The sequence below is a fragment of the Macaca thibetana genome, chromosome X (genome assembly GCF_024542745.1).
Source record: "Macaca thibetana thibetana isolate TM-01 chromosome X, ASM2454274v1, whole genome shotgun sequence".
Classification (NCBI taxonomy): domain Eukaryota; kingdom Metazoa; phylum Chordata; class Mammalia; order Primates; family Cercopithecidae; genus Macaca; species Macaca thibetana.
Genome location: NC_065598.1, coordinates 118,408,190 through 118,423,768, shown reverse-complemented (window position 1 = coordinate 118,423,768; position 15,579 = coordinate 118,408,190). Strand labels below are relative to the sequence as shown.

Here is a 15,579-nt window from a genome sequence, read left to right as displayed (position 1 = left end):
CCCACATCTTTCTATTTAATACATGATGCATTTTTAAACAAGTTTGACTTCAAAGGAAATTTCTGTGTCATGAATTCTATTTCCTCACTGAACTTCATCTGCTATTAAAATAATATATTTTAAAATAACATTTTTGCCAAAAACAAAATGTGTTTCAGTAGACTTGATATTTTTGCAAGAAACAGTGGTTCCTTTTGTTTAAGCTGTTTTACAGCAACTGCTTTCTCCCTTCACTGAATCATAGACTACTTTAGCAGTTCATTTTCTGCTTGAAAACAAGTTCTTTCTTCTGGCATTTCTCATCTACCCAAAGACATTAGAAGTTTTTGTTCTTTTTTATTTGCCTTTTTATGTTTTTAATTTTGAGTGTTTGACTATGGGGATAGTCATGAGTTTTCATAAAGCTGGGTTCTGAGAATCTACTTTTTCAAAAGGATGACATTTACCACACAAATACCTCAGAAAATGAACTTGTTACGTTTTGAGGCTTTAGAGTCTGTAAAACAAATTCATTTCTTATTTTATTTTGACATTTTCAACCTGAATTCACTTTGAATAAGATACCAATGACTCTCCAAGTAGACCTTCTCATATACTCTAAAACTCCCTTCTCTAACCACCTACTGACTAAATTAACTCCCATATTCCATGTGTGTAAAAAGAATGTGCCCCACATACTGAAGTCAGCTAGCAACCCCATATCAGCTTGGTTCCAACAGTTTCCCAGTTCATGGAAAGCCTTCTTATTTAGTTTACCTGGGATAATTTTGCTTATTTTGCTTTACTGTTGTGGAATATATTGCTGTTACACTCTATGTGTAGGAATGCAGGATAAGCTTACTCAATGTTCTCTTAAATTGAACACTTAATAATTTTCCAGATATCACCTTTTGTTGGAACTCAAGAGTTATAAATGGCCCTTGACATACCAAGTCAGCTTTTTGACTGAGCTCCTCTCTACCCCAAATGCAAGGGAACCAATAGTTAAGCAGGAATATCATTGCCCTATTCAACCTAAAGAAGTTACAGAAGATGAATCTTTGTCCTTCTACAACCCTTAGGATTAAGGGTTCTCTTATAGAAGGAAGGAGAGAAATGTCAGAGGCATTTGAACCAGAGCAACTCCATCATGAGTAGGGGCTGGGTAAAATAAGGCTGAGACCTACTGGACTGCATTCCGAGGTGGTTAGGCATTCTAAGTCACAGGATGAGACAGGAGGTCAGCACAAGATACAGGTCATAAAGAACTTGCTGATAAGCCCACTAAATCTCACCAAAACCAAGATAGCAATGAGAGCGACCTCTGATTGTCCTCATTGCTACACTCCCACCAGCACCATGACAGTTTACAAATGCCATGGCAACGTCAGGAAGTTACCCTATATGGTCTGAAATGGGGAGGAACCCTCAGTTCTGGGAATTGTCCACCCCTTTCCCAGAAAACTCATGAATAATCCACCCCTTGTTTAACATGTAATCAAGAAATAACCATAAAAATGGGCAACCAGCAACCCTAGGGGCTGCTCTGCCTATGGAGTAGCCATTCTTTATTCCTTTACTTTCCTAATAAACTTGCTTTCACTTAAAAAAAATAAAAAAAAAAAAGAATGTGCCCCAAAGCAAGGTGATTACATCCCTTTAAAATCTCTTATTTTTGTATCCCTTTCTCTAATTTAGACTTATGGAGTATGAGGCCCAAGTATCTAATTCAACAGGTGACTTTGAGGTACAAGCGGGTTTGAGAACCACTGGCCTAGATTATTGTCCTAGCTTCCTAGTTGGTGCTCTGATTTCTGTTTTTTTTTCCCCCTCTCCAGTTTATTCTTCACATAATAAATTTACCTTCCTAAAATACCAGTTAGAGTATAAGACTCCTTTCTCAAAGGATTGCAATGAGTCCCTACTTTCTATTAACAGCCAAATATCTTAACTTCATTTTCAAGGATTTCTATTATCTGTTATCTTCTGCTCCCCTGGCCTCATCTACACCATTTCCTTCAACAGACCTCATGCTCTAGCCACATCATGCACTCTTTAACATTGGTATCTTTGTTCTCTTTGCCTACAAAGGGCCCCTACTTTATTACTTACAACTTTAGGTGCCTCTATTGAAATTTTATTCTTCAAGAACCATTTTCTTTTCTTTCCTTTCTTTCTTTTTTTATTATTAATATTATTTTGATTGACAAATCATAATTGTGTACATTTATGGGGTACGATGTGATGTTTTGATATACATAAACAATGTGAAATGATTAGATCAAGCTAATTCACATACCCATCACCTTGCTCACCTACAATTTTTTATGGTGAGACATTTGAAATTTACCCTCTTAGTTTGAAATATATGATACAATATTATTGCACTCTGCTGTGCAATAGATCTCAAAACCTATTCCTACTGCCTGTCTGAAACTTTGTACTTGTTTATTAACAACTCCTCATTGCCTCCCTCCTCACCCCCTAGCCTCTGGTAACCACCGTTCTACTCTCTACTTCTATGAGTTCAACTTTTTAAGATTCCACATATACATGAGATCACGTGGTATTTGTCTTTTTGTGCCTGGCTTATTTCACTTGACCTGATGTCCTTTAGATTCATCCATGTTGTCACAAATGACAGGATTTTCACCCTTTTATGACTAAATAGCATTCTGTTGTGTATGTGTACCACATTTTCTTTATCCATTTGTTCATGGACACTTAGGTTGATTCCACTTCTTGGTTATTGTGAATAGTGCTGCAATAAACATAAAGTGCAGATAACTCTTCAATATACAGATTTGTTTCTTTTGGATATATGCCCAGCAATGGGATTACTGGATCATATGGTAGTTCTATTTTCCGTTTTTTGAGGAACCTCCATACTGTTTTCCGTAATGGCTGTACTAATTTAGATTCCCACTAACAATGTGCAAGCATTCCCTTTTTTCTGCATCCTTGCTAACATTTTCAATTAGTGAAATAATAGCTAAGAACATCTATATCAAATTTGTCCCTGTATCTTCTACTAGGTAGTAAGGGGGCTAATTGTGCTCCTTTATCCTCCCCCTTCCCAATGATTACATAGGCTATTGTACATATGGATGACTGTTTATGGATTTTTGTCTTATTATTGCATGACTTCACATGCCTTCTGTGCAATAAGTATATGTGTATACTCTACAACATAGGTGTTAAGTGACTCTAAGGTCTCAAATTTCCTGTTGTGCTATGGAATTTCTGTTAAGCCCATCTTATTATTTCATAAGGATTTTAATAATTAAGGGATGATTATATATTCAATGATTTTTGTGTGCTTGGACTAAACTTATCGAATTCTAGTGCTGTTTGCATTTCACCAATTCTATTTGGTTGCAATTGATGGTTTTGTTGGCTAGTCATGTTAGTATCCTTTCCTTTGGTTTGAACGGTAATCTTTGTGTGCAGTGGGAAGAGATTAAAAGATATGAGAGAAGGCAGGGACAGATTGGAGGCAATCCTACTGCTCATAGATAGGGTGAATTGAAATTCTGCTTTCTCACTTTCTACATTCCAAGTTTCTGTACACTTGACTGCTTCTGTGCAACAATGGTGATATTTGTTAGAAATATGGGTATAATATCCAGAAGTGATTCTTCTGAAATGGAAACTACCCATTTGGACTCGTAGATTCTGCTATATTTCATAAATTGCATCACATCTCAATCACATCATGTCTGTTTGTTTGATCAGTGCACGTTTGCTCACATCTGAATGCAGCTATATAAAACCAACATGACCTTTATGCCTAAGCAGTTCACGCAGGGTCTTGTAAGCTTCCGTTGATTAACTCTCCAAAGCCATATTTCACATAGACACTGGTTACACAACTGTCATCCAAACACAGACCGTCCATGATTTGAGAATAGCCAGACAATTCAGTCTTCCAAAGATCCAAATGACTTTGGTATTATCCCCCATCTTTGTTGATTTTCACATACTGAAATTCACTTTACTTTTGGAAATGTGGATATTTTAGAGTTGGAAATAAATATATCCAAGGCTTACATTAAGTGCATTTATTTACAAGATATGATGTGGAGTTTTCCTTCATACAGTACTATTACTAGGGCACATTTTGTACAGGGAGGAAAACAGAGACAGGATCCTTAAGTTGGGTGACTTTTAGGAGTTGATGATAGATTATGGGTGAGAAAAGGTGGCTTGCCTATAAGAAAGATAAAAACAGTAGAATGAGGGTTGGAAGGCTGCCAAAGACAACTATCTATCTCACATTTTGGATGAAGACTGACTCTGCCTTTAGTGCAATTTGAATTGTTCATCTGGGTGATGCTTCAATAAAGAAATGCATAGTAATTGTGGTGATTCAAGTTGTCAGGTTGCTAATGAGAGACACAAGTCTTTTTCTAGAAAGCAGATCCATCCTCCTGGGAGGGTACAATGTGTAGAGTTGAAGATTACACCATATAAATTAGTACTTGAGTACAATTTGCATATATTGTTCACTCATGATTTTATTCCCCAGTCTGACCAACAAACATACTTAGAAACCTATTAAGTGCTAGCTGTTACAATGGTGAGCCATCTCAAACTTGGTCCTTGCCCTCATGGCACTTCATTTCAGTGGGGGTTATTTGTATGAATAAATAAATAATTACAATGTGGCATAAGTTCTATTAATGGGGAAATAGCCACTGATCTCTCTCTCTCGCTCTCTTTTTCTTTTTTTTTCTAACAGCTTCATTGAGGTATAATTTATATCACACAAAACTCATCCATTTGACATGGATTTTTAGAAAAGCATAAATCAAATCATACCCCTTCCCTGCTTGAAATTTTTCAATGGGCCTTCTGTTGCTGTTGAAAAAAGGTAAAACTCTTCCACCTGGCATCTAGTCTGTCCTGTCACTCATTCTGCTCTACCCAAAATTGCCTTCTGACTGTTCAGGGAAGACATCAAGCTGTTTTCTGCCTCAGGACTTTGGCATGTACTGTTCCCTATGAATGGACTCTCCGTGATTGGTCATGTAGCTGAATCCTTCTCCCCTTTCAGATTATTGTTTCAAAGTCACCTTTTCTGAAAGGCCTTCTCTGGCCACACTATGCAGGCTTCCACAGTATTGACTTCCACAATCTGCCTTCTCTTTATTCATTGTCCTAGCACCTGTTCTATCTCCGTGGCAATTATCATAAGCCATGCAATTCTGGTCTGTACAATACAATTACAAGGTTCTTAAGGACACTACACTCTGTTTTCCTTGCTGTGCAGTGAACAAGTTGTTGGACATACAGTGGTATATATAGAAAAAACTTACTGTAACGACCTTTAGAGCAGTGCTGCTCAAAATGTGTGCAGACTCGTGCTGGTTCATTGTTTGTTACCAGTCTGAGATGATATAAGGAAAGAAACGGAGGGTAAGTCTTTATCAACCTTCATAGGAACTTGACAGGGTAATATAATGGCTGTTGAATATAATGCTAAAAAATATTGAACTTATATTTTATATATCTTATTTTGCTTGTTTCATTTTTTAAGTAATTTATTTTTGTTGCATGTTTACTGGTCCATGAAGATCTTGGGGGGAAAAACTGGTTCTTCTTCACAGAGAGTTTAGGAAGCACTGTTTTAGAGGACATAATCTGAGAGCTTGGGGAGAAGATAAAATGCTTTTAATTCATCTTGTTATAATATTGGGTAGGAAATGATCTTTCCTTGTTAATTTCAGGCAGGGGAGAGAGAGAGAAGAGAGACAAAATGCAATGGTTGACTATAATTAAAGGCATTTTGGGAGAGAGAATAGGAGTCTCAGAGTTCGCTACTTTAAGCTGACAAATGCCTGTGGCTTTCGAAATGTATGGCAGGAAGTTGGACCCCAGCCCAGTCCCCACTCCTCATTCCCTTGGTGTTCTATATCCCATTTCCATTTGGAGAAGAAAGTGAATCCTGAGCTACCAGAGAAGTTGTGCACCAGGAGAGGTGACTGGATTCCCTGACATTTGGGACCAGTGGGAATTTTTACCTCCAAGCCCACCTCTCTTGCCTGCAAAGCCAGGCTCCAGCCCAGTGAGCTCTGTGTTTACATGCCATCTGCTGAGGTGTCAGTGATCACAACATGTGGGTTTGAGCATTTGAATTTTTTATTTAGAACATGAAACATGTCAGAACAAAGGAAGGGAAAGTAGAGAACAGAACAAGAAGACCTGGAAGGGGAAGAGAGAAGGGAATAGTTGTTATTGGCAAGCAAAACAGCATAACTAAATCTTATTTAGACTTGTTTTCTCTCTAAGCAAAACAGGCCCTTCTCTTTTTCAGGTACATTCTGAGATCTGGTAAGCTGCGGAGTTCACTTCCTCAAGCTTGTTGAAGCTCCTGGCTGCCTGTTTGGGTTCAATTTTATGAGTAATACTCTTGTTTTAGTAAAATTTTGGAGAAATTAGATGTCATCTAGTACCCCCTTCCATCGTTATTTTCTGGCATAAATGAGGTTGGATGAGGAGGGAGAAGAAGACAAAGCATAAGAAAAAAGGGGAATGAAAATATGTGTGTGTGTGTGTGCAGGCACGCGTGCGTGTGTGTGGTGTGTGTGTGTGAGAGAGAGAGAGAGAGAGAAGAGGGAAGGAAAGCGGTTGGCACAGGGAGTGATGGGGATGTAATTGATGCCTGTTAAGATACAGTTCATGTTGGGATAGTTTTTTCAAACCCAGATTCACAAAGTTGTCCTTTTTTTTTTTTTTTTAAGACAGAGTCTTGCTCTGTTGCCCAGGCTGGAGTGCAGTGGCACAATCTCAGCTCACTGCAACCTCCGCCTCCCGGGTTCAAGCAATTCTTCTGCCTCATCCTCCCAAGTAGCTGGGACTATAGGCGCATGCCACCATGCCCAGCTAAGTTTTGTATTTTTTTTTTTTTTTGGCAGAAACGGGGTTTCACCATATTGGCCAGGCTGGTCTCGAACTCCTGACCTCATGATCCACCCACCTCAGCCTCCCAAAGTGCTGGGATTACAGGCATGAACCATCACACCCGACCCAAGGTGTTCTTGTTTTTAAAAGCCCTTTTTATCTCTGATCACTTCATCCTCATAAATTTAGAGCTTGTGCTTCATTTATTTACATTTGTGTCTTTGCGAATGCTCTTATGTGACCTTTGTGGTGCTGGCTTTCTATCTCACTGAGAAGCTTGGGTGGGTAAAGTGGGAAAAGCAAGGTGCTCTGCTAAGAGTGTTACCAATCTAGATAGAAAACCTAGTTCGGCAATGGATTAGCTATGAGACTTTGGGCAAGTTATACATATTTTCTGGGCCCATTTTCTGATCTGTAAAAGGCTTAGGGAGGTGGGTGGACAAGAAGTCTCTCCTCATAGAAGTTCTGAGAAAATTAAATGAAAGTCTAAAGAAAACAGCTAATACATCAGAAAGGAATATAAGATAGATGAACTTTCTTCTATTTTCTCTCTTTGCACAATGACCTGTTTGATTGCCTGTAGCTCTCTACTGCTGACAGCAGACATTACCTAAATTCCTCCACTTACAAGGTCAGCAATTGTCTCCAACTCTGGTACCAGTCTCAACCTAGGCAGAGAAACTGTCAGGTCTTCTAAGGCAGTGGTTAACTGGTGGAACACTGAATGAGCCCTGCTATGGCTCATGTTCTCCCCTGGGCACTTCAATTGTTTGTGGGTTTTTGTTTTGTCTTGTTTTTGTTTTTGGTCTTATACGGGGAGTGATGAACATCTGTTGTTGGATCATTCAATCCAGATCCAATTTGCCCTGTGTAATCTGCTAGGCTGTTTTTGATTGATCCTTCAGATCCCCAGCTCTGTTTAAAACTTGACTAAGAATACTCATATCTCTCTTGGTTTTTGCCCACTTGGACTGATTTTAAAGGTTTAGTCTACCTTTTAACTTTATATCCCCAAGAATAATGGGGCTCTGATTTTGCTTCCCTGTTTGTGTCCTCAGCATTCACCCAGATGATGGGTCTACACCCTTACTCCTGGCCTACCCTGGTCCAAACTGAACTCCAAGAGGGAAGAAATGTAGATCTTGAAGTGACAGTGGTTTATTTTCCAAATTCTAGTCATTAATATACCACCTTTTCAGTTTTTGCCATATAGGTGGACCATCTGAACTATAAATTTACTTAATATTTTTATTTACATTGACTGAGTTTCTTTTATCTACATATCTACTTTAGCCTCATTCTAAGGAATGGTATCTATAAAATCACAGAATTGCTGGGATAGTTGTTTTTCTAATATGTATTTAATACACATTCAAAACTAATAAGTTAAAAGAGAAGTTTTGCTGTGTAGTATCTAAAATCATCTCATGTACATTTTGGGAAATACTGATCTTGTCTACCTCTGCATTTTACAGATTGATAATCAGGTTCAGAGAGGTTTCGTTTGCCATATAGGTAGTTAGATGAATTCTTGGGATTCAAACCTGACTCCTACCTCCTAGCCTCGTGCTTTATTTTTTTTAATTTTTATTTTTTTATTATACCACACTGCCTCCTGCCTTTGCATCTATTCCTAATATTACTCTAGGGCTCTACACACAGTAACTGAGCTGTCATTACTGACATATATGAGAAAAACTAGATCACTTTACACAACATGCCTGACAATGCAGGGTAAAGCATCCGGATCCAGGACCTTACCATGAGAGATTGAGAGGCTGCTTGACTGACAGATTGTACACATGATGGCTACCTCTGGGACTAACGTTGACAAACAGCGCCATGTTAGAGAGAGTCCTAGAAGAGAAAACAACAATTAATTACAGAACAACTCCAAAAAAATGACATCATCAACTGATACAAGAATTTGTAAGAGACTTACTTGCTCTATTGGGATGTCCACTTCTGGCCTGAGTAGATCACATCTCTGGGTTGTACTCCTGGTGTAATCTTCTGTTTCTTTTTGGGATTTCAACAAGCTAGAATTTTCTGCAGCTCATTGTCCACTCTGAAATGTACATCTTGACCTCTGAGAGGCCTTTGTTAAAGCCTTCATGGAATATCCAAGTCTTCTCACTTTAGGATTGCTACCAGGGGATGTTCCATGTAAATGTACAAAGACGTCTTTGCCAGATAGACAGAGCTCAGTATCAAAGGGAACTGCAGGAAGTGATCCCAGGAAGCTTAGTTAAGTAGCTTAAGTATTCTTGACTCTACATTTGTAGAAGAAAGCAGTGGTTTTGTGCTGTTTGTAACACCAAGACTCACATTGGACTTTACTCTTCTGTATATAGATATCCATCCTCAGCTTACATCCAGCTGGCTCATCTTGAAAGGAAACATCTTCTTATTTCCATTTCCCCTTTTCTTGACCATCCAACTTACTTCTAAATAGTTTTGGTTTACTCTCTCTCTCTCTCTCTTTCTGTATGTGTGTGTGTGTCTTTGATGGAGGCATTTGAGGTAATTTTTATCTGCTTTGAGAAAACTGGGAACCATGGACCATAGTAGGGATAATTTGTCTCATTATTATTATCATCAGAGATGAACAGCAGCTCCTATCTCTATTGCCCAAATGCAATTTGATATAGAGTACAGGGACTTACATGGCTGAATTCAAATGAAAAGAGGGTCACTAAAGGAAGAGAAAGGGGTGGCAACTCAAAGCATGGTAAAGGAAATCACATTTTCATTACTCAGACTGACATGATACTATACATTACTTTCTTTTTGAAGGAACAGACTTTGCTTGTTCTTGTAGTAGACATTCCCCCAAAGTCTCATAATTCTGAGTTGTGTGTATAGGATTCAGTTTGCCATTCTTTTCCCCAACCTTGTCCTAGTGATTTTCTCTTTCAGTTCTATCACTTCACAGACTTTAATTTTTGTCAGGTCTGGATCTCAAAATTGCAATAAAAGCTGATCTAAAAGATTGTCAGTAGGCAAAGGATAAATTCTTGAGATGATGGGTACCCTATTTATCCTGGTGTGGTTATTGTGCATTGCATGCCTGTACGAAATATCTCATGTAAGCCACAGAAGTATACATCTAGCATGTACCCACAAAAATGAAAAAAATAAAAAAAGTTTGTCAGTAGAAATAAGGAGACTCAGTTGGAATTACAGAATGGGAAAGGCCTTTACAGTCATGGTAGGCCAACTGAGATAGCTGTTCTTATGCACGGCTCAGATGGCCCTTTAAGGCAAAACTTGTCTCAAAGAATTAAGTTAACTGACAACCTCCAGCTTCAGGTACCTTCAGATCTGCCTCGGTTTTCAAGTGGAAGGTGTGTGCTTTCTGGGCTGCTGCCAGCTAATGACTGAGCAAAGTCGGGATGCAATGACTTGCCATTTGGAAGAAGCATAGGACTCCTCTATGAGCTATGTTTTACACTGATCTCCTAGTTGTGTTGGCCAAGATTTTATGAGTGCTACACTACAGTCTGAAGCTTTTCCTATTAAACTTGCTTCCTTTTCCCTTCTGTTACTGGTATAGACCTGTATTGTGGTCTGAAGCTCTCCCTGCCTACTTATGTCCCTTTCCCTTTTATCTTTCACAGGTGTTACTCCCAATAAATATCTTGCACTTCTAATTATTATCTGCTTTCAAATGACCCACCCAACACGTCAATGACTGCCCTACACTACTCCCACCTGAGTGTTAAAGTAAGGGAATTGTAACACAGTCGTTAGAGGTGAAGTGACTTACCCAAGATCCCTTACCTTGCTAGTAGCAAAGTCAGTTTGACAACCCAAACTTTCTGACCCCCAGTTCAATGTTATATCTCAAACTTATTCATGTATAATAACAACCATGTATGCAAAATCCAGATTTTGCTATATCTCTTTATCCCCCTTGCTATTGTTTACTTAAACATTAAAAACATATTTTTATGTTTTGTTATATCTCTATGTTAGCCCTATTTGCAGTAATAATATCTATAAAATTTCAATTTTGATGCGCTAGCTTTATATTTTTCTAATACATAGTAAGGAAATATATTTTCATTAAAATAAAAAAGTTTGCATGTGTATACTACCTACAGTCACCTCAGGTATGGGTCAGTGATTGGTAAACCCTGCATTTTTAAACACTGTGCTATAAACCTTGCTGCTTTCTAGGACATACAAATCAGAGGAGAAGGAAAGGGGAAAAAGATGAAGGAAGAAAAGAAGGAAAGAAGAAAGGAAGGAAGGAGAACAGAAAGGAAGGAAAGAAGGAGAGCAAAATATTTACTGGTGAGAAAGTAATGATAAAAAGTCATCAATAACTGTAACAGGTACCTTGTTGTGACATCCATATATCCTGACAAGCCACAGTCTAACCTCCATTGCATTAAAAAAACCCCTTTATTTATTGGTTGCCTAAAAACCATATTGAAAATATATGGATGCAATTTAAGAATCAAGATTTCTTCTCCTAAAAGAGTAGATTCATTTATTCCCAAAGTGGACTGAAGTGCTCCACTTAGAGCAAATTATTGGAGAAAAATGCACACTACATTTGAAAGCAGTAGCTCTAATCTGCATCTTATAAAGTGTTTGAATGCACATACTCCTAAGAAAGAGGTTTAAGTAACATTTCCTTTTTCATTTAAAAAAGATTCATTATTAAAAAAATAAGATATTTCTTTGATTAAAATATATAAGAATATAATTACAATAATCTTTCACCTTTGTTTCTATTCTTTTGGCTTAAGAGCTTTATAATGATCATAATTCCGTTGTGCTAATGAAACAAAATTGGGGTTAGAACTCATGTAATAACTTTAATAGATTTTTAGTATTATAGTGATAATTTAACATTTCTCTTTCATTTCATGGAGATGGTATTATTCAGAACCTCTGCCAAACAGATATTACCAATTTAGAAGCAGTTTTGTTAATTCCTAAACAAATTGTCCTTCCAGAGAAAGAAAATGTATAAAATAACCTTAATGAAATACTAGCTTCTACAGAGTCACAAATTTTAAAGGCATGGGAAGTTTGAAAATAAACATTCAAGTTGTGTTTTATGTAAGTAGAAATGTGGCTATACACTTTGGCGGGGTCATATAATGTACCATGTTGAAACCTACTCTGACATCTGGCTCAAAAAGATTTGGTAGTGGTCTGCTTCTGAAAGGACAAATGCAGTACTGATCTGCACATATACTTGAATCAATTGGGAAAGAGTCAGTTTCCTGTGTCCCCTATTCCATGGTTTATATTTCAAACCCAATTAAAATAGTTTACATTTCAAACTGAAATTGAATCTAAAAACAAGTAAAGAATCATATCAAATTATTTTTTAAATTAGGAAAGAATATAGCTGCTTCACAGCTAAAACAACGACAGCATAATTGAAAGCAAGGCTATTGCATTCAGGTTTTGGTATTTACTAAGTCATTTCTCCAAGTTTCTGGAGAAAGCATTAGGTGCTTCATGTATTTCCTTTTTGGATGATTACAGAACAATGCAAACTAAATAGGATATATTGCCCAGGGACACTTGCTTGTTCTTACCAGGTTAGCGAGCATGTAGTGGTAACCTCTTGAGTGTTTCCCCAGGATCACAACCTGCAGAAAGAAGAAATAAGACATATTGCTTATTCAAGAAGGGCATTTTCAATTGCACAATCAGTGGGGCGGCTAGAACAAAATGTTAGATCTTTTATATACAGGAAAATCACAGTTAATTGGATCAGATTTCTTGTTGTTGCATTTTGCTTTCAACTAGATAAAACAGGAAGACATGCTAATATCAAAGTTAAAATGTCAAAACAAGGGGAAAAAAGCTCCCTAAACTTCCAGGTCAGTAGTATCACTGTCACTTAAAATAGATGGCAAAAGTGATGAAGCTGAAGATCCCCAACCCATGAACTTGATTTGTGTACTTAGCTTTTGAGATGGAAAATCAGCTGAACTTTGCATACAAAGTAGAAAATAGAATGTACAGTACTTTTTTTTTTTTTTTTTGGTTATCTGGAATGCTAAGGGAATAGAATATTCAAGGAATGGGGTTAATGGGATTTTCAGGTTAACTGAGGTTGCTTTTGCTTATTGAAAACTTTTCTAAAATGCTTATCTTCCTTTTCCTGCTTTAGTATGAAAGATTTGTGATCGTTTGTACATCTTTTGGTGCTGATCGTGATGCCTTGGGGCACTGAGGAGGGATTCCCCTCGAGGACACTTGGCAACGCCTGGTGACATTTTTGATTGTCACAACTGGGAAGGGTGCTACTAGCATTTAGTGAGTAGAGGCCAGGGTTGTCGCTAGACATCCTACAATGCTTGGAATAGCCTGCACAATAAAGAATTCTCAGGCCCAAATGTCAGTAGTGCTAAGGTTGAGAAACCCTTCCTCAGCATCATCATTCTTACCATAATTTTTATGAATAATGCTATATTAGTACAAAGTCTAATAATAGGCTTTGTATTAATAAAATTGTACTTTGTACAGTTCACAAAGTACATTTTTATTATCTCAAAATATGTGAGTGGACTGAATATTTTCCAACCAAATGTGTTGTTTAGAAGTTAGAAGCTTTTGACTAAATAATTGATGTTTATTTCCTTGAAGCCAAATTCAGGAAACATTCTGGTTAATTGAGGATTTTTATTGAGTACTGACTGTGTGCAAAGTACTACAATGAGTACCCATGGAGGGAACAGGATAACATAGAGGTTAAAGACACAACCAGAGGTGGAACCAGGTTTTGTACTGGCCTGAAGCTAATGCGATTTTAGGATCTTTCTTTAAAAAACTATAAAATTATGAATGTCATAATTTGGAACAAGGCCTTGGAAAGAAGCTGTGCAAGTGAGGGGCCATTAAGTTTAAGCTTTATGATAAATTCCTCTCTGGATGCAGCTATTAAAGGGTTTAGAACAAAGTGAGAAGGCCTCAAAATTGCACACATATCAAACCAGAACTATACAGGAAAGGTTGTAATAATAAGTCTACCTGTCCTTATTTGAGTGCTTAGTATATGCAGGCATGGTGCTAAGTGCTTTATATGTATTTAATCCCCAGAACAGTTTAACAGATTAAGTATCATTAGTTTCATTTTACAGATGAGGAACTTCAGTCAGAGAGAGTTTATGTAAGTTTTCCAAGGCCGCACAGCTAGGAAGTGGTAAAACTGGAATTGGAATCTGGGTCCATTTGCCTCTAGAACCCATACTCTTGGCAGTACTTCACATGGTTTCTAAATATATGCTAAGTAGCAAATGCTAGTAATTGCTATAAATTCTTGGACAAGAGGAGGAAGAGATATTTAAGGCCTGAGATGAACAGGGAAGTCGTCATGGAGGAGGCAATGTTTAAGTTGACCAGAGAAGTGGAACCATACATTTGACTATGATGCTGGCATTACAGCCCTCAAGTCATTTCAACAAGTCATTTTAAGTATATGTGTTTGTGTTTGTGTGTGTGTGTGTGTGTGTGTGTGAGAGAGAGAGAGAGGACAAGAGAGCATAGTTTTTGATTAAATTATGAGCCACATTTCTGACTGATTATTTATGGAGGAAATGAAAGGTTAACGAATGTCTTGAGGATGTGATTTCTCATGTTTTCATGACACGAAATGAGCTGTTAGGTATCTTCTGGGATGTATTCTTCAGTGTCCGCTTGCGAGAGACATTCTTGCTGGTGACATTTGTTAACTTTTGGTGGCAAGTTGGGACCATACATTTGTTGAATTTTTAATTAACTGACAACTCTCAACATAATAAAACCAGAGGGTTTTGAGTTCTGCTAGAAAAATGAGCAATATTCTTAAAGACGTCTGGCAGAGCTTAGAGAGAAATAAGGAAGGAATCCAAGGAAAAGGAATACGTCTTTCTCATTGGAGGCAGAGCTTAGTGGTTTTTTTTTTGTGCGTAGAGAAGGTGAGAGGGAGCAATAGAAGACATCAGTGTTGTGAAAAGAGCAGCAAATGAGGACCCAGGACCCCAATTTTGTCATTTGCTAATTGTTTGTTTGTGGGCAGATTACTGAGCCTTCATTTCCTTGTCCATAATCTGGCCCTGCCTATCTCAGAAGTGTTGCCAGGATCGAACTGGATAATGTCTACAAAAGTGTTTGATGCTGGGCGCGGTGGCTCACACCTGTAATCCCAGCGCTTTGGGAGGCCAAGGCGGGCGGATCACCTGAGGTTAGAAGTTTGAGACCAGCCTGAACAACATGGAGAAACCCTGTCTCTACTTAAAATACAAAATTAGCCAGATGTGGTGGTGGATGCCTGTAATCCCAGCTACTCGGGAGGCTGAGGCAGGAGAATCACTTGAACACGGGAGGCGGAGGTTGTGGTGAGCTGAGATCGTGCCATTGCACTCTAGCCTGGGCAACAAGAGCGAAACTCCATCTCAAAAAAAAAAAAAAAAAAAAAGTTTGAAATGTCCATTATTTAAGTGTGTGATGCTATATAAATGTGGGAAGGGGTCATTCATTGAGACATTGTTTTTCAGATTCAGAAAAACTTGGAGCTATCAAGATACCTACTTTAATTCAGGCCCACTTTGGTCTGCTCAGAACAAATTTACTTATTTGAAGGTAGCTCTCTTATAACATCACCCTTTCAAAATTTAGCTCTAAACTGGGATAGGAAGCTTATCTAAAGATAGGAACATTAAAGTGTCACAAAGCTGATGCATT

The 15,579-nt window shown here is 37.9% G+C and overlaps 1 protein-coding gene across 1 annotated transcript in view; it reads right to left on the bottom strand.

The window, feature by feature from the left end:
• GRIA3 (glutamate ionotropic receptor AMPA type subunit 3) overlaps positions 1–15,579 on the bottom strand; it is a 375,502-nt gene that overhangs the window by 135,581 nt on the left and 224,342 nt on the right. The window contains exon 6 of the mRNA XM_050776093.1: positions 12,447–12,500. Within this exon, the coding sequence (XP_050632050.1) occupies positions 12,447–12,500 (54 nt within the window). The remainder of the gene's footprint in view (positions 1–12,446; positions 12,501–15,579) is intronic.